This window comes from Podarcis vaucheri (assembly GCF_965113315.1).
Source record: "Podarcis vaucheri genome assembly, chromosome: 11".
Lineage (NCBI taxonomy): Eukaryota > Metazoa > Chordata > Lepidosauria > Squamata > Lacertidae > Podarcis > Podarcis vaucheri.
Window position 1 is genome coordinate 66,326,636 of NC_138749.1, and position 18,161 is coordinate 66,344,796.

An 18,161-nucleotide genomic window follows, 5' to 3' on the forward strand; every position below is an offset into this window, starting at 1 on the left:
AACAAAAAATTATGCTAAAGTGAGGCAGGGTATTTCTTTCTGTTTATACAATTATTCACTCTAGTCATGTTTTCCTTTGTAATTTTTTTCAGTTGTCAAATAAACTTAATACTCTTCCAACACTGATTTCCATGAGGCTGGAGTTTCTCCAAATTCTCTGCAGTCATGAACATTACCTCAATTTGAATCTCTTCTTTATGACTTCAGGATCTGCTCCAACATCTCCCTCTCCTTCTCTGTCATCTCAGGTAAGTACCCACTCCTATAGTTTGCTATGTGTGATGAAAGTATGAGTAAACATCTACTGGGTAGTGTTATGAATTTGGGGTGTTAAGCTGTGTGCTAGACTCTTCTAATTCCTGGATCCAGCAAGTGTTAGAATTTAACCAAGGATTCTAATTCTTGGAATAGCCAGGGTAATCTCCTGGTAAGCTTATAGCCTGGGTGATAGCCTGGGATCCATTAAGGGGGGGGGGGTTGGTGCAAGATGGCAAATGGGGGCGGCACCTCCCTTAGCAGATAAGGTCAGAGTTTGGAGTAGAGTTAGTAGTGATATGACCTAGAAGTAAAGCAGCAAACTGAAGAAATAGTCTGTTTGAATCCAAGGCTTGAGCTATGGGAGAAACAAGAGCCTTTTGGGGTGTTAATGTTTTGAGCCATCATAGGCTATCATAGCCATCATAGGTATACGTGTGTAAATAAACCATATATCATAAAGACACCACAGTCGCCACCGTGCCTCATTTCCAAAGGAAACACGAACCCTGGGTGAGTGCCTGGAAGCGCTGGAATCTCACACTGCTTGGTGATTGGGGTGGCAGGCAATACTATAATGGTAAACAGATGGTCAGCTTGTTGTTTTTATTGGTTCATTCTTAGCAGAAATGGCTCAGTTGGTGAAGCCACAGCTCTACATTTCTGTTCATGTAGTCACTGCCACAGACCAAGAGAGGGAGAGATGGTGGAGAGGTTTGGAGCTGCTCAGGTGTTCTGGCAGGAGCACCAGATTGGCTCCATTGTTGTTCCCTCACAGCCAGGTCCAGAGGGGGTGCTGCCCACCCTGGGTGTCATCCTCGAGGGGGGTGACAAAATGGCGCACCGCGGGGGGCAGCACTTACCGCAGGGCCTGGCCTGCAGCGCGCCCAAGTCACGCTTCTTCTCTCCTGGGAGTGATACAGTGGCTCGGGCCCCGTGCTGCCCAAAACAGCAGTGTGGGGCTTGCGCCCACCAGGCGAACTACGTGCCACCCCCCTGGGCAGACCACAGTGCCCCCGTGGGCGGATCGCCCCACCCCCTGCTGCTCCAGGTGCCGGAGCAGCTAGCTACGACTCTGCTCACAGTCCCAACCTCTCCAACACTCATCCCTCCCCCAGCGACTCTGTAGACAAGAGGCCAGATGTGGCGCTGCCCTCCCCCACTGGCCACTACTGATTTGTGCAGAGAATAAAAAGGTTTCACAGTTTAGCCTTGTCTGAAATGCAAGTTCTGTAGCTTTTCAAGCAGGAGAGCTGTTACCAGTTCTAGAACTGCCAGGTCATTCTACATCAGTTCAACGCGGTCATGCCACCCACCATCTCGGATTTTGATGAAACTTGGTGTATGCCCTTCTCTTATGGTTGAAAGAAACCCCCTTAAATTTTTCCCCTCTTTCTCAAACAGTTTAAATTTTATAGCACTTCAAACTTTCTTGGAATCTGTGTTTCTGTCCCTCTTGAGATCCTCGGCCTTGTGTACATTTTATTTTTTTTCTCCATAACCAATGATCTGATCTCTTTGAAATTTTATGCAAAGCTCAATAACATCCTGAGAATTTCAGGAAAAAGTACACCAGAACTCAAAAGATTTTATAAATGCCTTAAAAAATTATAAATGTAGTTTTTTTGGTGGGAAAACTAGGTTCAGAAAACCTAAATTTTCAGCATGTGGGCATGATAAAATCAAAAGTTTTTTAATGGTGAAAATTATTGCAAAGACATGCTATTTCTCAACAAAGAATGAAATTTATGGGTTTTTTAATGTATTGTAACAGAATTTTACATTTTTTGGACATCATGTGGGGAAAATTGCTACTGGGTACAACTTTCGTACTGTAGCCTTTTCAGGCTTTGCCTTCGGGTGGGAAGAGCATTGCGCCCAGGAAGGGAAGTGGGAGTCAAACAGACACTCAAGGGTTAATTTCAGAGAAAGAGCTTTATGGCTGGTAGAAGGAGCAAGCGTGGCAATTCACAAGCTTAGCACAAGTTTTATAGCCATTGCACAGAGTATATATTCCCTCCGGTTCCCTCCCCTTTCCCCCCCTCCTCAGGAGCCCTGCCCCATGTTGAGTTTCCCTGAGCATAAACAGAAACTCCTGTCTTGGGACTCCTGGCACCCTTCCCAGGGAAAAGGGGGGTTGAGAAGCCTGTGTGTCAGCGTGTCCGAAATTTGTTGCAACTGGGTGAGACAAGACTCAGTTCTCATGCCTGCTTCTGCTTGGCATTGACAGAGCCATTCATTAGCTCTGAAGCTTTCTTGTACTGATAAAAATAACATTTTGCTTATGTAGCAGCATCTTGTGAGAAAGCAGAGAAAAGCTGAAGCTGTGGATTTTAGAAGAGAGAAAGGAGAAATTTGGTTTTGAGGCCTACGGTGACTTCGGGCCTAGGTGGGGTCACCTGTCCTCACCTCCTTCATTACAATCCATAGCTGTGATAGAAAAAAAATAATGAAACAAAGTTGTTCGTCTTAAAATTTAAAATAATATTGGTTATTATAGGTTTGTTTTTTTCTGAAAGTGCAGATTTGTTTTTTGTTTTGTGGTATTTAAAATTATGAAAATTGAAGACTGGAGTATATTTACGCAATGTTTAAAGGATACAGTGGTGCCTCGCAAGACGAAATTAATTCGTTCCGCGAGTTTTTTCGTCTAGCGAATTTTTCGTCTTGCAAAGCACGGTGTCGGGAAAGTTTTGGAAAAGCTTCAAAAATCACCAAAAACCTCAAAAAAGGCTACCACACCACGTTCTATGAGTTGCTCCTCGAAGTCAAGTCGCAACTGTATTAACGGTGTTAAGGAAAAGGAAACAAACTTGCAAAAAACGCAAGACGTTTTCGTCTTGCAAAGCAAGCCCATAGGGAAATTCGTCTTGCGAAGCAGCTCAAAAACCGCAAAACCCTTTCATCTAGCGAGTTTTTCGTCTTGCGAGGCATTCGTCTTGCGGGGCACCACTGTAATTGTAATCAATTAACAAATCTAGCAGTATTGTAAAAAGTCTTGTAATGTTTACAATTAGTACCTTTTTACTTTTATTTAAAGATTGAGCTAAATTTAAAAAGAAAGTGTAGATTCAAAAAATGTATAAATGCGAGGATATATTTTGAAAGCCATGGGTGGGATGGAGGGAAGTTGCTAAGCTTCCCTCCATCAAATGAGCAAAAAATTAATAGAAGGAATAATTTGATTGTATTTGAATATATAAAATGGAAATGCAATGAAATATTTTTAAAGAATTACAAAAAGTGGCTATATTGTGAAATAATAAAAAAAAATCGGTCAGAAACTTTAAATACCGACAAGTAAGGTAATAAAACCTAGCAAGAGAAAGATTAAAAAAAATTAAAATTATGCATTATATTCAATTATGCAACATTACAAGATCCCCAATTTGTTTTTCAGAATATTATTGCATACAAAGACATGTCTATCTTGTGGGGGGGGGGGAATGATGTTTGCATGCCATCTTGAAATAATAGATGCATGGAGACTTTTTAACATTTATGTTAAATATATTGAGGCGCAATTCACAATGAGGCAGTTTTATGACAGCAGATGTGTCAATAAGGACAACAATTAAACTAAAGTAAAAAATTACCATAACAGATTATGCTATTATCACAGTTGATTACGTTACAAGTTCAATGCTCCTCAGTTTCTTTGCTGTAGCCTCGGTATCACCTGTAAGTTTTTCATTTTTTCTTCCATCAAGTATGATCATTTTTGGTACTTTGGAATGATATCGGAGATTAATCAAGATTAGGGAGATGGTTTTGGTTAAATTTATTCACCCAAATGGACCTTCACCTTCATTCTACTGGCCTAGCCGTGACGATTCTTGTGCAATACCATTTCCTCATATGCTTGGTATTGTACAACTGGCAGAAGATACTTCTTTCCCAACGAGTGTATGGTTCTCTCCTTTTGTAGTGATTAGACTAGACCAAAACCAGGCCTCAGATTTTGTGCTGCCCTACAGCCAAGTAAACTGAGCTTCCATGGGTAGATAGTCTTAAGATCGCCTAGGTCTCCATAACAACAAGAACAATTTTATTATTTGTACCTTGCCCATCTGATAGGGTTGCCCCAGCTACTCTGGCCCTTTGCTTGGTTCCCTGTTCAGCAGGGTTAGAGATAGGAAAGTAGCTATTCAAGGCAACTCTTTCTGCTAAGTAAGGACACCATCTCCTTTTACATTTAAGAATGACTTACAAAGTGAACTTTCTGAAGTCAGCAGTGCCTTCTGCTAGAATTGCATGATTTAATACTGCAGCTGGCTACCAGCTGAACAATTCTGGTCTCCTTGCAGAACTTCTGCCAGCTTGGGGCATGCCTGCACGACAGCTAAAAGATGTAGTCCCTGCTTTCTGCAGTATTGGCTAATACGGATTGTTATGTGATGATCCATTGCCTTCCTGTACAGTCATACCTCTTGTTGCATTCGCTTCAAGTTGCAGCTTTTCAGGTTGCAAGCACAGCAAACCCAGAAGTGTATACTTCCGGGTTTCGCCACACACGCAGAAGCGTTCTGTACGCTTCACATGTGCGCGGAAGAGCTCTATCACGCTGCACACTTGCGCAGAAGCACCGATCTAGTTGCAGACTTTTCGGGGTGCGAATGGCACCCCGGAATGGATCGTGTCCGCAACTAGAGGTACCACTGTACAGTGCTTGAGCTAACTCTGGCTGGGGCTCAACTTAGATTTCTCCAGATGATTTGTATTGATCTAGAGCAGGGATGGGGAACCTGTAGCCCTCCGAATGATGCTGGAACACAGCTTTCACCAGCCTTGGCCATTGGTTATGCTGCCTGGTGCTGATGGGAATCTTCCCTTCTGAGGCATGTGGAATAAAACTAAGACTCAGGAGGTGGATGCTGTCTGGCAGTGCTGCCCCATGGACTGGTTATAAGTAAAAGGGCAGGCAGGTGGAGGGCTGGATGAATGCAAACTGGTATTCATTTGGTAGGGCAGTTCCCCATTTGCCCTAGTAGACCTGCCAACACTGCTAATAGCTGAATCAAGCAGTCTTGGCTCTCTTGTTGCCCTGTGAGGATATGAGCCACTACAGATCAGGAACTACACACCTAAGACCTATTTCATATTTTGCACAGTAGCCGATTTCCATGGGTGATTCTCATGGTAAATGCATGGACTGACCTCCTGAATGTCCAGGAACACCCACTGGAGAGCTCCAATTGGCTGCAGTGGCTGATGGGGCATGAAAATAATAAAAATAAGACAAATTCCATACATATAAATTATTATGTAAACTTTAAAGTCTACAGTTGGGCATGTCCTGTAAAACATCACAAAAACATGACAAATTTTTGCATTCTCAGGGTTCTTCATCAGAATACAGAGAAAGGAGGGACAGACCTGAGTTCATGAGTGCCCCATCGTGGTAAAACAAAATGAAATGAGTTGAGAGCAATGATGTGGACCTTTGTTGAGCTGGACAGTTTTATGCTGATGCTATTTTTTGAAAAGATTTAAAGATCTTATAAGGAGCAATATTTTCAACAAATATTTTAAGTACTTAAAGAATGTTCAATAGTGTGATAATGGCAAGGGCAGCTCTGTTACTACATTTATGCATTTGAATTGAATGCAAGCACCGCCTTTTTTTTTCTTTTGCAGAATTCAAGCTCCTGCTCAAGTTTCCAAGATCACAAATTTGCCAACATGTTTGACCTGACGGCAGAATATCGGCAGCAACACTTCCTAACAGGGTTACTCTTCACTGAACTGGCAGCTGCCCTAGACACAGAAGCAGAAGGGTAGGTGTCACGGCTGCCTCAGGTCCCAGCTCACAAAGGACCAACGCCAGTTTCTCTTTATATACAAAGGTCTTTATTGAAGTCCATTAGTTGTTCCACAGTAGCGGCGCGCAGCCGTACGTCTGTTAGCTTAGACCGTAGAAGTCCCTTCTGACTCGCTCCCCCCCCACACCAGCTTAAGATGCTGGCTTTGCCCCACCTCCTCCTGTCTTTCCTTTTCCGCAGGGTCTTTCTGCCCGCTGGAGTTCCGCCCCTCCTAGATTCTTCTGACGCTGAATCTCCCGACGGCTCTCCCTCCCTCCTGCGGGCTTTGGGACCTGGCTCCTCCCCCGGGCTCTCCGTTTCCCCGCGCGCTTGCACATTTGAACTTGGCGCGCGCGCCCAGTTTCCAACCCTTCTCCTGATGGTAACGTCACTCCTCTCACTGCTCCCCTCCCCTTCCGGGAGAGTGGCTTGTTCTGACCTCCCCTCCGTTCCAGCTGCTTCTCCTGACACACTGGAACTCCCCCCCCTCGCTACGCTCTGGAGGGGAAGCCGGCCCTGATCTCCAGCTGCTGCTTCGGGATTCCCTGTTGGCTCTTTCCCCCTGATGAGTCCCCCCTGGGGCTCCTCTCCCCCTGGCTACAGGCGCCCCTTCCTGGGAATCCCCTGATTCACTGGAAAAGCTCATGGAGTCCCTTGGGCCCCAGTCCTCCTCCTCCTCGCTGTCCTCGGACTCTGCCCAATGGTCCTCCCTCTCCTGCCTCCCATGTGCCTCTGCCCCTGAACCCCTGACATCCATTCCCCCTCGAAGCCCCCTTCCCCCCTCCCGCTGCTGGGGTGCAGGTTCCGGGTGCTCCCCCGTTGCGGGGGTAGATGCTGGAAACAGTTCGTTCCCCCCGGTGCGCCGCAGTTCATCTGGATCCGGCCAGTCCGTAACAAGCTCGTCAACGTCGATCTCCTCAGCTTCCAGTTCATTGTATGCGTGTTCGAACCCGTCCTCCTCCCCCAATACGTCCATGTCCGCCTCTCCCCCAGTTACCTCGGGCGATGCTGTCTGCCAAGGCCCCCTTAGCCACCTCCTGCTCCACCCCACTTCTGGCTGATCGTCCCACCAGTAAGAGCGGTCCGTGTCCACCCCCGAGCACGATCCCCTTGGAGGGCTCGATTCCGGCGTCGTCTCCTCTGCTGAGGAGAACCCCTGGAACGTGCTGGCGGAAAGTGTGGGCGTAAAAAGCCAGTCGTCGAAATAATCCGCTGGCATGGGTCTGTGTGGGAAGAGTGCATGGAACTCGTCTTTGAGAAGTGGTTCCTCCAGAGCATAATCCGGCACCCAACTGTTGGCGCTGGCCGGGGTGCCTTCCCTGGCGAGGAGGTATTCTACTCCCTCCTCCCCCCATCTCGAGTCCAGAATCTCCGTGACCTCGTTGAGTGTCGTGGCCCTCGGTGACTTCCCCCCCTCTGGTGACTTTCTGCGTGGGTCTAGTGCTGCCCCTGGCTCCTGAAACCTGTGCGGGGCCCTGTAGGGTGTGAGCACCGACCTATGAAAGACCGGGTGCATTCTGGAACCTTCTGGGAGGGCCAACCGAAAAGCTACAGGATTGATTTTGGCCTCAACCTGGTATGGCCCTAGTTGTTTGTGTCCTAGCTTCTTCTTAGCTAACGACTTGGCTGGCACCGCCTGGGCCGCCAACCATACCCAGTCCCCCACCTGGATGTCCTCCCCTGCCCTCCTGTGCCTGTCTGCCTGCACTTTGTATGCGTTTAGCTAGCTCCAAGTGCCGTCGGAGCTCCTCGTGGACTTCCTGCAATTCTGCTGCGAAGTGCTCAGCTCCCTGGGGCTCCCCCTCCGCCATCATCGTTAATCCCGGGAAGGTTCTGGGATGCCGCCCATTGTTGGCGAAGAACGGTGTCACCCCCGTTGACGCGTGCTTCGTGTTGTTGTAGGCAACTGATTGGCGTAACAGCGCAGGTACTGCTGCATGATGGCGTTGACCCTCTCCGCTTGGCCGTTGGTCTGTGGATGCCTTGCCGACGCTAAGTTGATCTTGACGTTCAGGATACCCAGGAGCTTCTGCCAGAAACTGGAAATGAATTGGCGGCCCCGGTCGGACAGGATGGACCGTGGTAAGCCGTGCACCCTGAACACGTGGTCTATGAACAGCTTGGCGGTATGTTCCGCTGTAGCCACCTTTGCGCAAGGAATGAAATGTGCCATCTTGGTGAACAGGTCCACAACCACAAGTACCGCCGTCTTGCCTCGCGAACTGGGTAGATCAGTAACAAAGTCCAGCGCCACTCTCTCCCACGGCTGTAGTGGCGTCTCCAGTGGTTCCAGCAGTCCCGCTGGCTTCTTGTGCACTGGCTTGTATCTCTGGCAAGTGTCACACCTGGCGATGTAATCCGCGACCACTCCTCGCATCTGGGGCCACCAAAAATCCCTGGCTACTAAGTCCGCCATCTTCTCCTTGCCGAAGTGACCCGCGCTGGGTGCGTCGTGCAACTGCTGTAGAACCTTCGCGCGGAGATCGTCCCCCGGCACATAGAGAGCACCTTTGTGGGTCAGCAGGCCGTCGCGTATCTGGAAAACGTCCTGCGCTGTGCCCCTCCGCAGTTCTTCCATCTTGGATTGTGCGAACGGATCCGTCTGCAGCGCGCGATGCACCGCATCCAGGTCCACGGCAGCTGAAGCGCAGGCCCATGCCTGCGGTGCGAAAATGTGCCTTGCCGCCACTGGTGCCGCTTCCTCGAGATATCGCGGCTTCCTGGAGAGCGCATCTGCTATGACATTGTTGTCTCCCGGGATGTACTCAATCCTGAAGTCGAAATCCGCAAAGAACTCCGCCCAGCGTATGTGCCTCTGGCTGTGGAGCTTCGCCGTGCGCCAATACTCCAGGTTCTTGTGGTCCGTGCGGACCTGCACGGTGTGCTTGGCTCCGATGAGGAAGTGCCTCCACGCCTTGAAAGCCGCGTGGATGGCCAACAACTCCCTGTCCCAGATGGTGTAGTTCTGTTCCGACTTGCTGAGCTTCCGGGAGTAGAAAGCGCAAGGCCTCCAGTTCCCCTGCGGATCTTCCTGCAAGAGGACGGCCCCCACCGCTCTGTCAGACGCGTCAGTCTCAACCCGCATGGGCCTGCCGGGATTCACGTGTAGCAGCTGTTCTTCGGACGCGAAGAGGCTCTTAAGTCGCCTGAAGGACTGCTCCGCCTGGTCCGTCCAGGTGAACTTCTTCTTCTTGGAGCTGAGAGTGTCCGTGATAGCTGCCGTCTCTTTCGCGAAACCCCTGATGAACTTGCGGTAAAAGTTGGCGAAGCCGACGAACCTCTGGACCTCCTTCCGATTGCGTGGGCTCTTCCAGTCCAACACCGCGCGGACCTTGGCGCTGTCCATGGCTAGTCCCTTGTCGGACAGCCTGTAGCCCAGGAAATCCACCTCCGTCATGTCGAATTGGCACTTCTCCAGCTTGGCGTAGAGTCTGTGCTCCCGTAGCCTCTGCAGGACCTCCTTTACGTCACTCTCGTGAGTCTCCTGCGATTCCGAGAAGATCAGGATGTCGTCGAGGAAGCATACTGTCAGGGGTTCAGGAGCAGAGGCAAGGGCAAGGGAGGAAACAGAGAGCGAGGGGGAGGAGGCAGAGGAAAAGATGAGTGCTGACGACGACCCGAGATCTCCGAGTCTTTCCAGTGAATCAGAAGATTCACAGAAAGGAGCACCAGTGGCCAGGGCAAGGGGGGAGCCTAGGGGGACACCCCAGGGAGATAGAGCCAGAGGGGACTCAGAGGAGAGCAGTTGGAAATCGGGACCAGCGTCACCGCCAGAGAGCAGGGAAGAGGAAGAGAGCCAGGGATCAAGCGCTGGCAGCTCACAACAGGGGGGAGGGCGTGAGTCAGGAGTGGCCACACCTCCATCGGGGAGCGAAGAAACGGTCAGACGGAAAGTGGAAGGTTGGGCGCGCGCGCCAAGTTCAAATGCACAGGGAAGTGACGCAGTAGGCAGCCCTGAAAGAGAGCCAGGTCCTAAAGCCCGGCGCAAGGAGACAGGAGAGTCCGGGGGGTCGGCGTCAGAAGAATCCAGGAAGGGAGAGACCCCGGGGGGCAGAGGGACCCAGAGGAGAACAGTCAGGCGGAAAAGGTGGAGCAGGGCTAGGATATTAAGTTGGTGCGCAAGGGGCGGAGACTCAGACGGGACTTCGCCGATCTAGCCATTAGACGTAGAGTTGCACGCAGCAGCTTGAGAATGGAGACTGTAACTCAATAAAGACTTTTACTTAATGATCGCTGGCTAGCGTGATCCTCTGTGAGCTAGGATCTGGAAGCAGCTCTGACAGTAAGTCCCGTCTCATTAATTGTGGGCATCTACAGCCTCGAGGAGAGGAGAGAAGCAGGTGCCTACTAGCGAGCTCACGAACGGCAGACGACATGACGGCTGAGCAGCAGATAGCGGAACTCAGAGAAGCAGTGTCACAACTGAATGCCGAGGCTCTCGCATCCAGGAAGAGAGAGGAGGAGGCAGCTGCCGCCTGCAGGGATCTCCAGATCAGGTTGGACATGCTTACTAAGCAAGGGCAACTGACACCCAAACCGGAGGGGATTGGGTTGGGGAGACGAACAGGCGGTCTGGTCTCTCACTTTGATGGGAATCTGCAACAGTACCCCAACTTTAGAGCAGATGTAATGTGTGCACTGCAACTGCTGAAAAGAGACTTTAGAGATGAGCAAGAGAAAGTGGGATTCATCATGTCTCATTTGCATGGAGATGCTAAAGCATGGCTGCGCAATTTGTGGAGGGATGGGGATCCGGCGCTCCAAAATGCGGATGCCTTTATTAAAGCGATGGATGGATGTTTCTTATCAAGTATTGACGTGGATCTTGCTCGGCAGCAGATACATGGATTGAAACAAGGGAGGGCCAGCGTAAGGCAGTATCATGCACGCTTTTTCGCCTTGGTCAGTGCCCTGGAATGGGACAGAGATTCGGCTCCTGTAAGAGACCTGTTTTGGGAGGGATTGCACAGCTCGGTTAAAGATGAAATTGCGAGGGGGGAGAGACCCCGGACCACGCAGGAGATCGTTCAGAGGGCGCTGGCGGTGGGGGTGCGGCTGGAAGAACGTCCGTGGAGCAGGGACGAAGGGCGTAGCGGGCGCGAACCAGCCAGGGGCTCCTCCTTCCTTCCCAGAGAAGCAGCGCGTGCGCAATCCACGCCTCCAACAGGGGGAGGGGTGGAACCGATGGAGGTTGGAAGTGCAAGGGCTCAGTCAGCAGCCAGAGCCCTAGCACCGGCAGCAGTGAAAGCGAAGCCTCCTAGAGGGAACAGGAAGTGTTATATCTGCGAGGATCCAGGGCATATGGCAAAAGAGTGTCCCCGGAGGCTCCACAAGCACACTGCAGCCTCAGCAATGGTGACTGCAGCAACGCAGCAAGGAGAACCACAGCAGGGAAACGACGATGTCTGGCTGGAGGAAGAGGCACTGGGGCCCAGCCAGACGTGTCAGTGAAGCAGTCCCCAGAGATTTTACCGCCCATGGACCCCCTCCCGCCCAAGCCAGTAGTGAGGCTCACCGCATCGCTCCAGCTACCCAATGGAATCACCATGGACGTGCCAATCACCGTCGACTCGGGAAGCAATGCAGACTTCATAGGGCAGGACTTTGTCGACCGGCACGCTATACAGTTGCTGCCTGCCACGCTGCCCCTGCAGGTTGTCACGGTGGATGGCAGGGAGCTGCTAGGGGGGCGAGTGGTGAAGCAGACGCCACCTATGGTGCTGCGGCTTGGAAATCACAGGGAAATCATCAGCTTCAACGTCACTCAACTGTCGGACACGCCTATTGTATTGGGCATGAGTTGGCTGGACAAGCACAGCCCGACGCTGGCTTGGTACCAGAGGCAGCTGACCTTCGGCTCTTCCTTTTGTGCTGAACACTGCATCATGCCCCGGCAGGAAGGAGAGCAAGAGGAGTCACAGCTGCTGCTAGGCACGCTGCAAGCGATTCCCCACAAGTACGCAGAATTTTTGGAGGTTTTCTGCGAGAAGGAGGCAGACAGGCTACCCCCCCCACAGACCATATGACTGCAAAATTGACCTGCTGCCGGGGGCGGCGCTGCCTAAAGGGAAGCTGTATTCCATGTCTGAGGACGAACTGCAGGAACTCAAAGAGTTCATAGATCATAATTTGGAGCGCGGTTTCATCCGGGAGTCCAAGGCAGCGGGGGGCAGTCCTGTATTCTTTGTTAAGAAGCGGGACACGCCCCCAAAAAGGCTGGTCGTGGACTATCGCATCTTAAACAGTGTGACCAAGCCATCGGACTTCCCCATGCCCCGAATCGACGACCTCCTCGCAAAGGTACGGAAGGGCAGCGTGTTCACCAAGTTAGACCTGCGGGGGGCGTACAACCTCATTCGCATGCGGGAGGGAGATGAGTGGAAGACAGCCATGTTCACGCCACTGGGCACCTACGAGTATAGAGTTATGCCTTTTGGATTGCAAAATGGCTCCCACGTTTTTCAAGCGTTCATGCATCACGTGTTGGCGGGGCTCCTCTACAAGACGTGCGTCTGTTTCTTAGATGACATCCTGATCTTTTCGGAATCGCAGCAGGAGCATGACAGACACGTCAAGGAAGTGCTGAGCAGGCTGCAGCAGCATAGGCTCTACGCCAAGCTGGAGAAGTGCCAATTCGACGTGACGGAGGTGGATTTTCTGGGCTACAAGTTGTCTGACAAGGGGCTCGCCATGGACAGCGCCAAGGTTCGAGCGGTGTTGGATTGGAAAAGCCCGCGCAACCGGAAGGAGGTCCAACGATTTGTCGGCTTCGCGAATTTCTTGACATGAGCCAACAGTGTGACGCGGCAGCTAAAAAAGCCAATGCAATTCTGGGCTGCATCAATAGGAGTATAGCATCTAGATCAAGGGAAGTAATAGTGCCACTGTATTCTGCTCTGGTCAGACCACACCTGGAGTACTGTGTCCAGTTCTGGGCACCACAATTCAAGAAGGACACTGACAAACTGGAACGTGTCCAGAGGAGGGCAACCAAAATGGTCAAAGGCCTGGAAACGATGCCTTATGAGGAACGGCTAAGGGAGCTGGGCATGTTTAGCCTGGAGAAGAGGAGGTTAAGGGGTGATATGATAGCCATGTTCAAATATATAAAAGGATGTCACATGGAGGAGGGAGAAAGGTTGTTTTCTGCTGCTCCGGAGAAGCGGACACGGAGCAATGGATCCAAACTACAAGAAAGAAGATTCCACCTAAACATTAGGAAGAACTTCCTGACAGTGAGAGCTGTTCGACAGTGGAATTTGCTGCCAAGGAGTGTGGTGGAGTCTCCTACTTTGGAGGTCTTTAAGCAGAGGCTTGACAACCATATGTCAGGAGTGCTCTGATGGTGTTTCCTGCTTGGCAGGGGGTTGGACTCGATGGCCCTTGTGGTCTCTTCCAACTCTATGATTCTATGATTCTATGATTCTATCGCAAGTTCATCAAAGGCTGCGCTATGCAGACAGCGGCCATCACGGACACGCTTAGCTCCAAGAAAAAGAAGTTCATCTGGACGGAGCAGGCGGAGCGGTCCTTTCAGGCACTCAAACGTCTCTTCGCGTCGGAAGAGCAGCTGCTGCATGTCGACCCCAGCAGGCCGATGAGGGTCGAGACAGACGCCTCGGACAGAGCCGTGGGAGCAGTCCTGCTGCAGAGAGACCCGCAGGGGGTTTGGCGGCCGGGGGCGTTTTACTCCAGGAAGCTCAGCAAGTCCGAACAGAACTACACCATCTGGGACAGGGAGTTGCTGGCCATTCATGCAGCATTCAAAGCGTGGAGGCACTTCCTGATCGGCGCCAAGCACACAGTGCAGGTCTGCAAGGACCACAAGAATCTGGAGCACTGGCGCACGGCACAGTTCCTGAATCAGAGGCAGATACGTTGGGCTGAGTTCTTTGCGAACTTCGACTTCCGAATAGAGTATGTCCCGGGGGACACCAACATCATGGCGGACGCGCTCTCCTGTAAGCCACAGTATCTGGAGGACGCCACGCCAGCGGCCGCCATGCACATCTTCGCACCAACAGTGTGGGCGTGCGCTGCGGCGACAGTGGACCTGGAGGCGGTGCGACGAGCGTTGCAGAATGACTCCTTCGCGCAAGCAAATATGGCAGAGGTGCAAAGGGGCACGGCAGCGACCGACGGGTTCCAGCTGAGAGATGGATTGCTCATCCGTAAAGGGGCCATCTACGTGCCGGGAGACGAACTTCGCGCCAAGGTGCTGCATCAGCTGCACGACGCGCCCACTGCCGGGCACTTTGGCAAGGAGAAGACGGTGGAATTAGTCGCCAGGGATTTCTGGTGGCCCGGAATGAGAGGGGAGGTCGCGGACTACGTGGCGAGGTGCGACACCTGCCAGAGGGCCAAACCAGTGCACAGACCGCCGGCCGGACTGTTGGAACCGCTGCAAACTCCGGTCGAACCATGGGAGAGAGTGGCCCTGGACTTTGTCACGGATCTGCCCAGCTCGAGGGGCAAGACGGCCGTGCTGGTGGTGGTGGACTTGTTCTCCAAGATGGCACATTTCATCCCGTGTGCGAAGGTGGCCACGGCGGAACAAACCGCCAAACTGTTCATAGACCACGTGTTCAAGGTTCACGGTCTGCCACGGTCTATTCTGTCCGACCGCGGCCAGCAGTTCATCTCGAATTTCTGGCAGAAGCTGATGGGCTTCCTAAATGTCAAGATCAACCTGGCGTCGGCGAGACACCCGCAGACCAACGGGCAAGCGGAGCGGGTCAATGCCATCATGCAGCAGTACCTGAGATGCTATGCGAATCAACAGCCTGCGACGTGGGTGGATTACCTGCCGCTCGCCGAGTTCGCCTACAACACGAAGCACGTGTCCACGGGGGTCACGCCGTTCTTCACCAACAACGGGAGGCACCCCAGAACCTTCCCGGGACTGGAAAGAATGGTGGAGGGGGAGCCGCAGACAGCAGATGCGTTCGCGTCGGAGTTGCAGGAGGTCCACGATCAGCTGCGGCGGCACCTGGAGCTGGCCAAACACGCATACAAGGTGCAGGCGGACAAACACAGAAGGGTTGGTGAAGAGATCCATGTGGGAGACTGGGTCTGGTTAGCAGCCCACGCAGTGCCGGCCAGGTCGTTGGCCAAGAAGAAACTAGGGCATAAGCAACTGGGGCCCTACCAAGTCGAAGAGCAGGTCAACCCGGTGGCTTTCAGGCTGGCGCTTCCGGAGGGTTCCAGAATGCATCCGGTGTTCCACAGATCGGTGCTCACTCCCTACAAGGCACCGCACAGGTTTCAGGAACCCGGAACGGCGCCGAGTCCGCTCAGGGAAAGAACCGGGCACGCGGGAGTGGCACAGGAGGAGCGCATCAACGAAGTCACGAAAATTTTGGACTCCAGGTAGGGGGAAGAGGGAGTAGAATACCTTCTCGCCAAGGAGGGCACCCCGGCCAGTGCGAACAGCTGGGTGCCGGGCTACGCCTTGGACAAACCTCTGCTCAAGGACGAGTTTCATGCCCTCTTCCCACATAGACCAATGCCAGCAGACCTTTTCGACGACTGGCGTTTCACTCCCACACTTTCTGCAAGCACGTTCCGGGGGTTCGACTCGGACGAGGACCCGATACGAGATGCCCGTTCCCCGGAGGGGTCACCCTCGGGATCTGCCTCAGAACCCTCGTATTGGTGGGACGATAGACCAGAGGAGCAGTGGCGCAAGAGGTGGCTGGAAGGTCCCGGACGAGCAACGCCGCCAGGAGGCAGTGAGGGAGAGACGGACATGGACGTTTTCGGGGACGACCTTGGTTTCGAGCACGGCGGCACAGAGATGGACGCGGAGGTGACCGTCGTCGACGAGAGCAGGGAGGAAGAACCGGGAGACTTCAAATGGAGGCCCACCACGGGAAGCGAACGGTATCCGACGTTCGTCCCTCTGCCGCAGCAGCACCCAGCTCCCGCACCGGAAGGAGGGGAGGGGGGAACGGGGGGCTTCGAGGGGGGGATGGATGTCAGGGGTTCAGGAGCAGAGGCAAGGGCAAGGGAGGAAACAGAGAGCGAGGGGGAGGAGGCAGAGGAAAAGATGAGTGATGACGACGACCCGAGATCTCCGAGTCTTTCCAGTGAATCAGAAGATTCACAGAAAGGAGCACCAGTGGCCAGGGCAAGGGGGGAGCCTAGGGGGACACCCCAGGGAGATAGAGCCAGAGGGGACTCAGAGGAGAGCAATTGGAAATCGGGACCAGCGTCACCGCCAGAGAGCAGGGAAGAGGAAGAGAGCCAGGGATCAAGCGCTGGCAGCTCACAACAGGGGGGAGGGCGTGAGTCAGGAGTGGCCACACCTCCATCGGGGAGCGAAGAAACGGTCAGACGGAAAGTGGAAGGTTGGGCGCGCGCGCCAAGTTCAAATGCACAGGGAAGTGACGCAGTAGGCAGCCCTGAAAGAGAGCCAGGTCCTAAAGCCCGGCGCAAGGAGACAGGAGAGTCCGGGGGGTCAGCGTCAGAAGAATCCAGGAAGGGAGAGACCCCGGGGGGCAGAGGGACCCAGAGGAGAACAGTCAGGCGGAAAAGGTGGAGCAGGGCTAGGATATTAAGTTGGTGCGCAAGGGGCGGAGACTCAGACGGGACTTCGCCGATCTAGCCATTAGACGTAGAGTTGCACGCAGCAGCTTGAGAATGGAGACTGTAACTCAATAAAGACTTTTACTTAATGATCGCTGGCTAGCGTGATCCTCTGTGAGCTAGGATCTGGAAGCAGCTCTGACACATACGCACTTCTTGTAGAGGAGTCCCGCTAGCACGTGGTGCATGAATGCTTGAAAACAGCGGGAGCCATTTTGGAGACCAAACGGCATAACTCTGTACTCATAGGTGCCCAACGGAGTGATCTCCAGCTGCTGCTTCGGGATTCCCTGTTGGCTCTTTCCCCCTGATGAGTCCCCCCTGGCTACAGGCGCCCCCTCCTGGGAATCCCCTGATTCACTGGAAAAGCTCATGGAGTCCCTTGGGCCCCAGTCCTCCTCCTCCTCGCTGTCCTCGGACTCTGCCCAATGGTCCTCCCTCTCCTGCCTCCCATGTGCCTCTGCCCCTGAACCCCTGACAGTAGGTTTTGTTTCTTCTTCTTTTTCCGGAGACCTGACTATGTGAGCAGATTATAGGAGCTGACAGTGCCAAATTTTACGCTGCCCATAATATTCCTTGCGCTGAGTCCTTCTTTCTTACTGCACTCTGGGTGATAGTTCGCTAGCAGCTGAAGGGCAGAACTACATGTGACCTTGAGTGCAGTCCCACTCTACCTGCAAACTACCAGTGAGGAGGTGAGATCCAAATCAGTACCCTAGTGTGAGGGGTGGGGAGTTTAACCATTTACCCCGCTGACTGCACTCTGAATCTGGATTGTGTCCTCTCTCCAAAGGGGACTGCAATTTACATTGCAAAAAAAGAAGCCCATTCTATTAACATACCATGTAAATTAATATCATATGTTATTTTCATCTTTGGTTATCGCTTGAAGCCTGCTTAATCCATACTGTCAACATATGCATCAGTCACAAGCGTTGTTCTCTTGTTTGTGCTGACAGAATAAGCAAAGTGCAAAGGAAAGCTGTCAGTGCCATCCACAGCCTGCTGAGTACCCACGATTTGGACAAATCCTGCTTGAAACCAGAAGTGAAAGTGAAAGTTGCTGCCCTTTATCTGCCCCTGGTTGGAATAATTTTGGATGCACTTCCACAGTTACATGACTTTACAGGCAAGATAAGTTTGTTGCTGTTGTTAAAGTACCTAACATTTTCAAACTGTTGCACAAAGATTTTAAAAAGGCTTACAAGCTAACAGACTAGGAAGGAATTGTTGTTTTGGTCAAACTTCAGAAATCATGTATTTTGTCGTCGTCCCCCCATGACATCACGGGGTGTGGGAGGAGCACAGAATGTTGGGAAAGAGCAAGGTGGGGGGATTCAGTTGGTGACAGTTTGGGGGAAAGAAAAAGTTGTTAGAGAAGAAAGATGCTGAAAGAGTTGGGACAGAAGAGAGAGACAGAGAAGAAAGGTAGACAAGACAAAAGAAAAGGAGAGGTAGACTCAAAGCAATAGGAACTGATAGGAACAAAAACAGAAACTGCTGTTTGACTAGCAAAAA

At 52.1% G+C, this 18,161-nt stretch overlaps 1 protein-coding gene across 4 annotated transcripts in view; it reads left to right on the forward strand.

Annotated features, from left to right (window-relative positions):
- Nucleotides 1-18,161, forward strand: part of DOCK8 (dedicator of cytokinesis 8) — a 168,055-nt gene that overhangs the window by 87,875 nt on the left and 62,019 nt on the right. For 3 of the 4 annotated variants that reach the window (XM_082241467.1, XM_082241469.1, XM_082241470.1), the window contains 4 exons: nucleotides 93-248; nucleotides 2,309-2,437; nucleotides 5,893-6,032; nucleotides 17,603-17,772. In XM_082241467.1, coding sequence (XP_082097593.1) covers nucleotides 93-248; nucleotides 2,309-2,437; nucleotides 5,893-6,032; nucleotides 17,603-17,772 — 595 coding nt within the window. The remainder of the gene's footprint in view (nucleotides 1-92; nucleotides 249-2,308; nucleotides 2,438-5,892; nucleotides 6,033-17,602; nucleotides 17,773-18,161) is intronic. The other variant, XM_082241468.1, reaches the window with a different exon arrangement.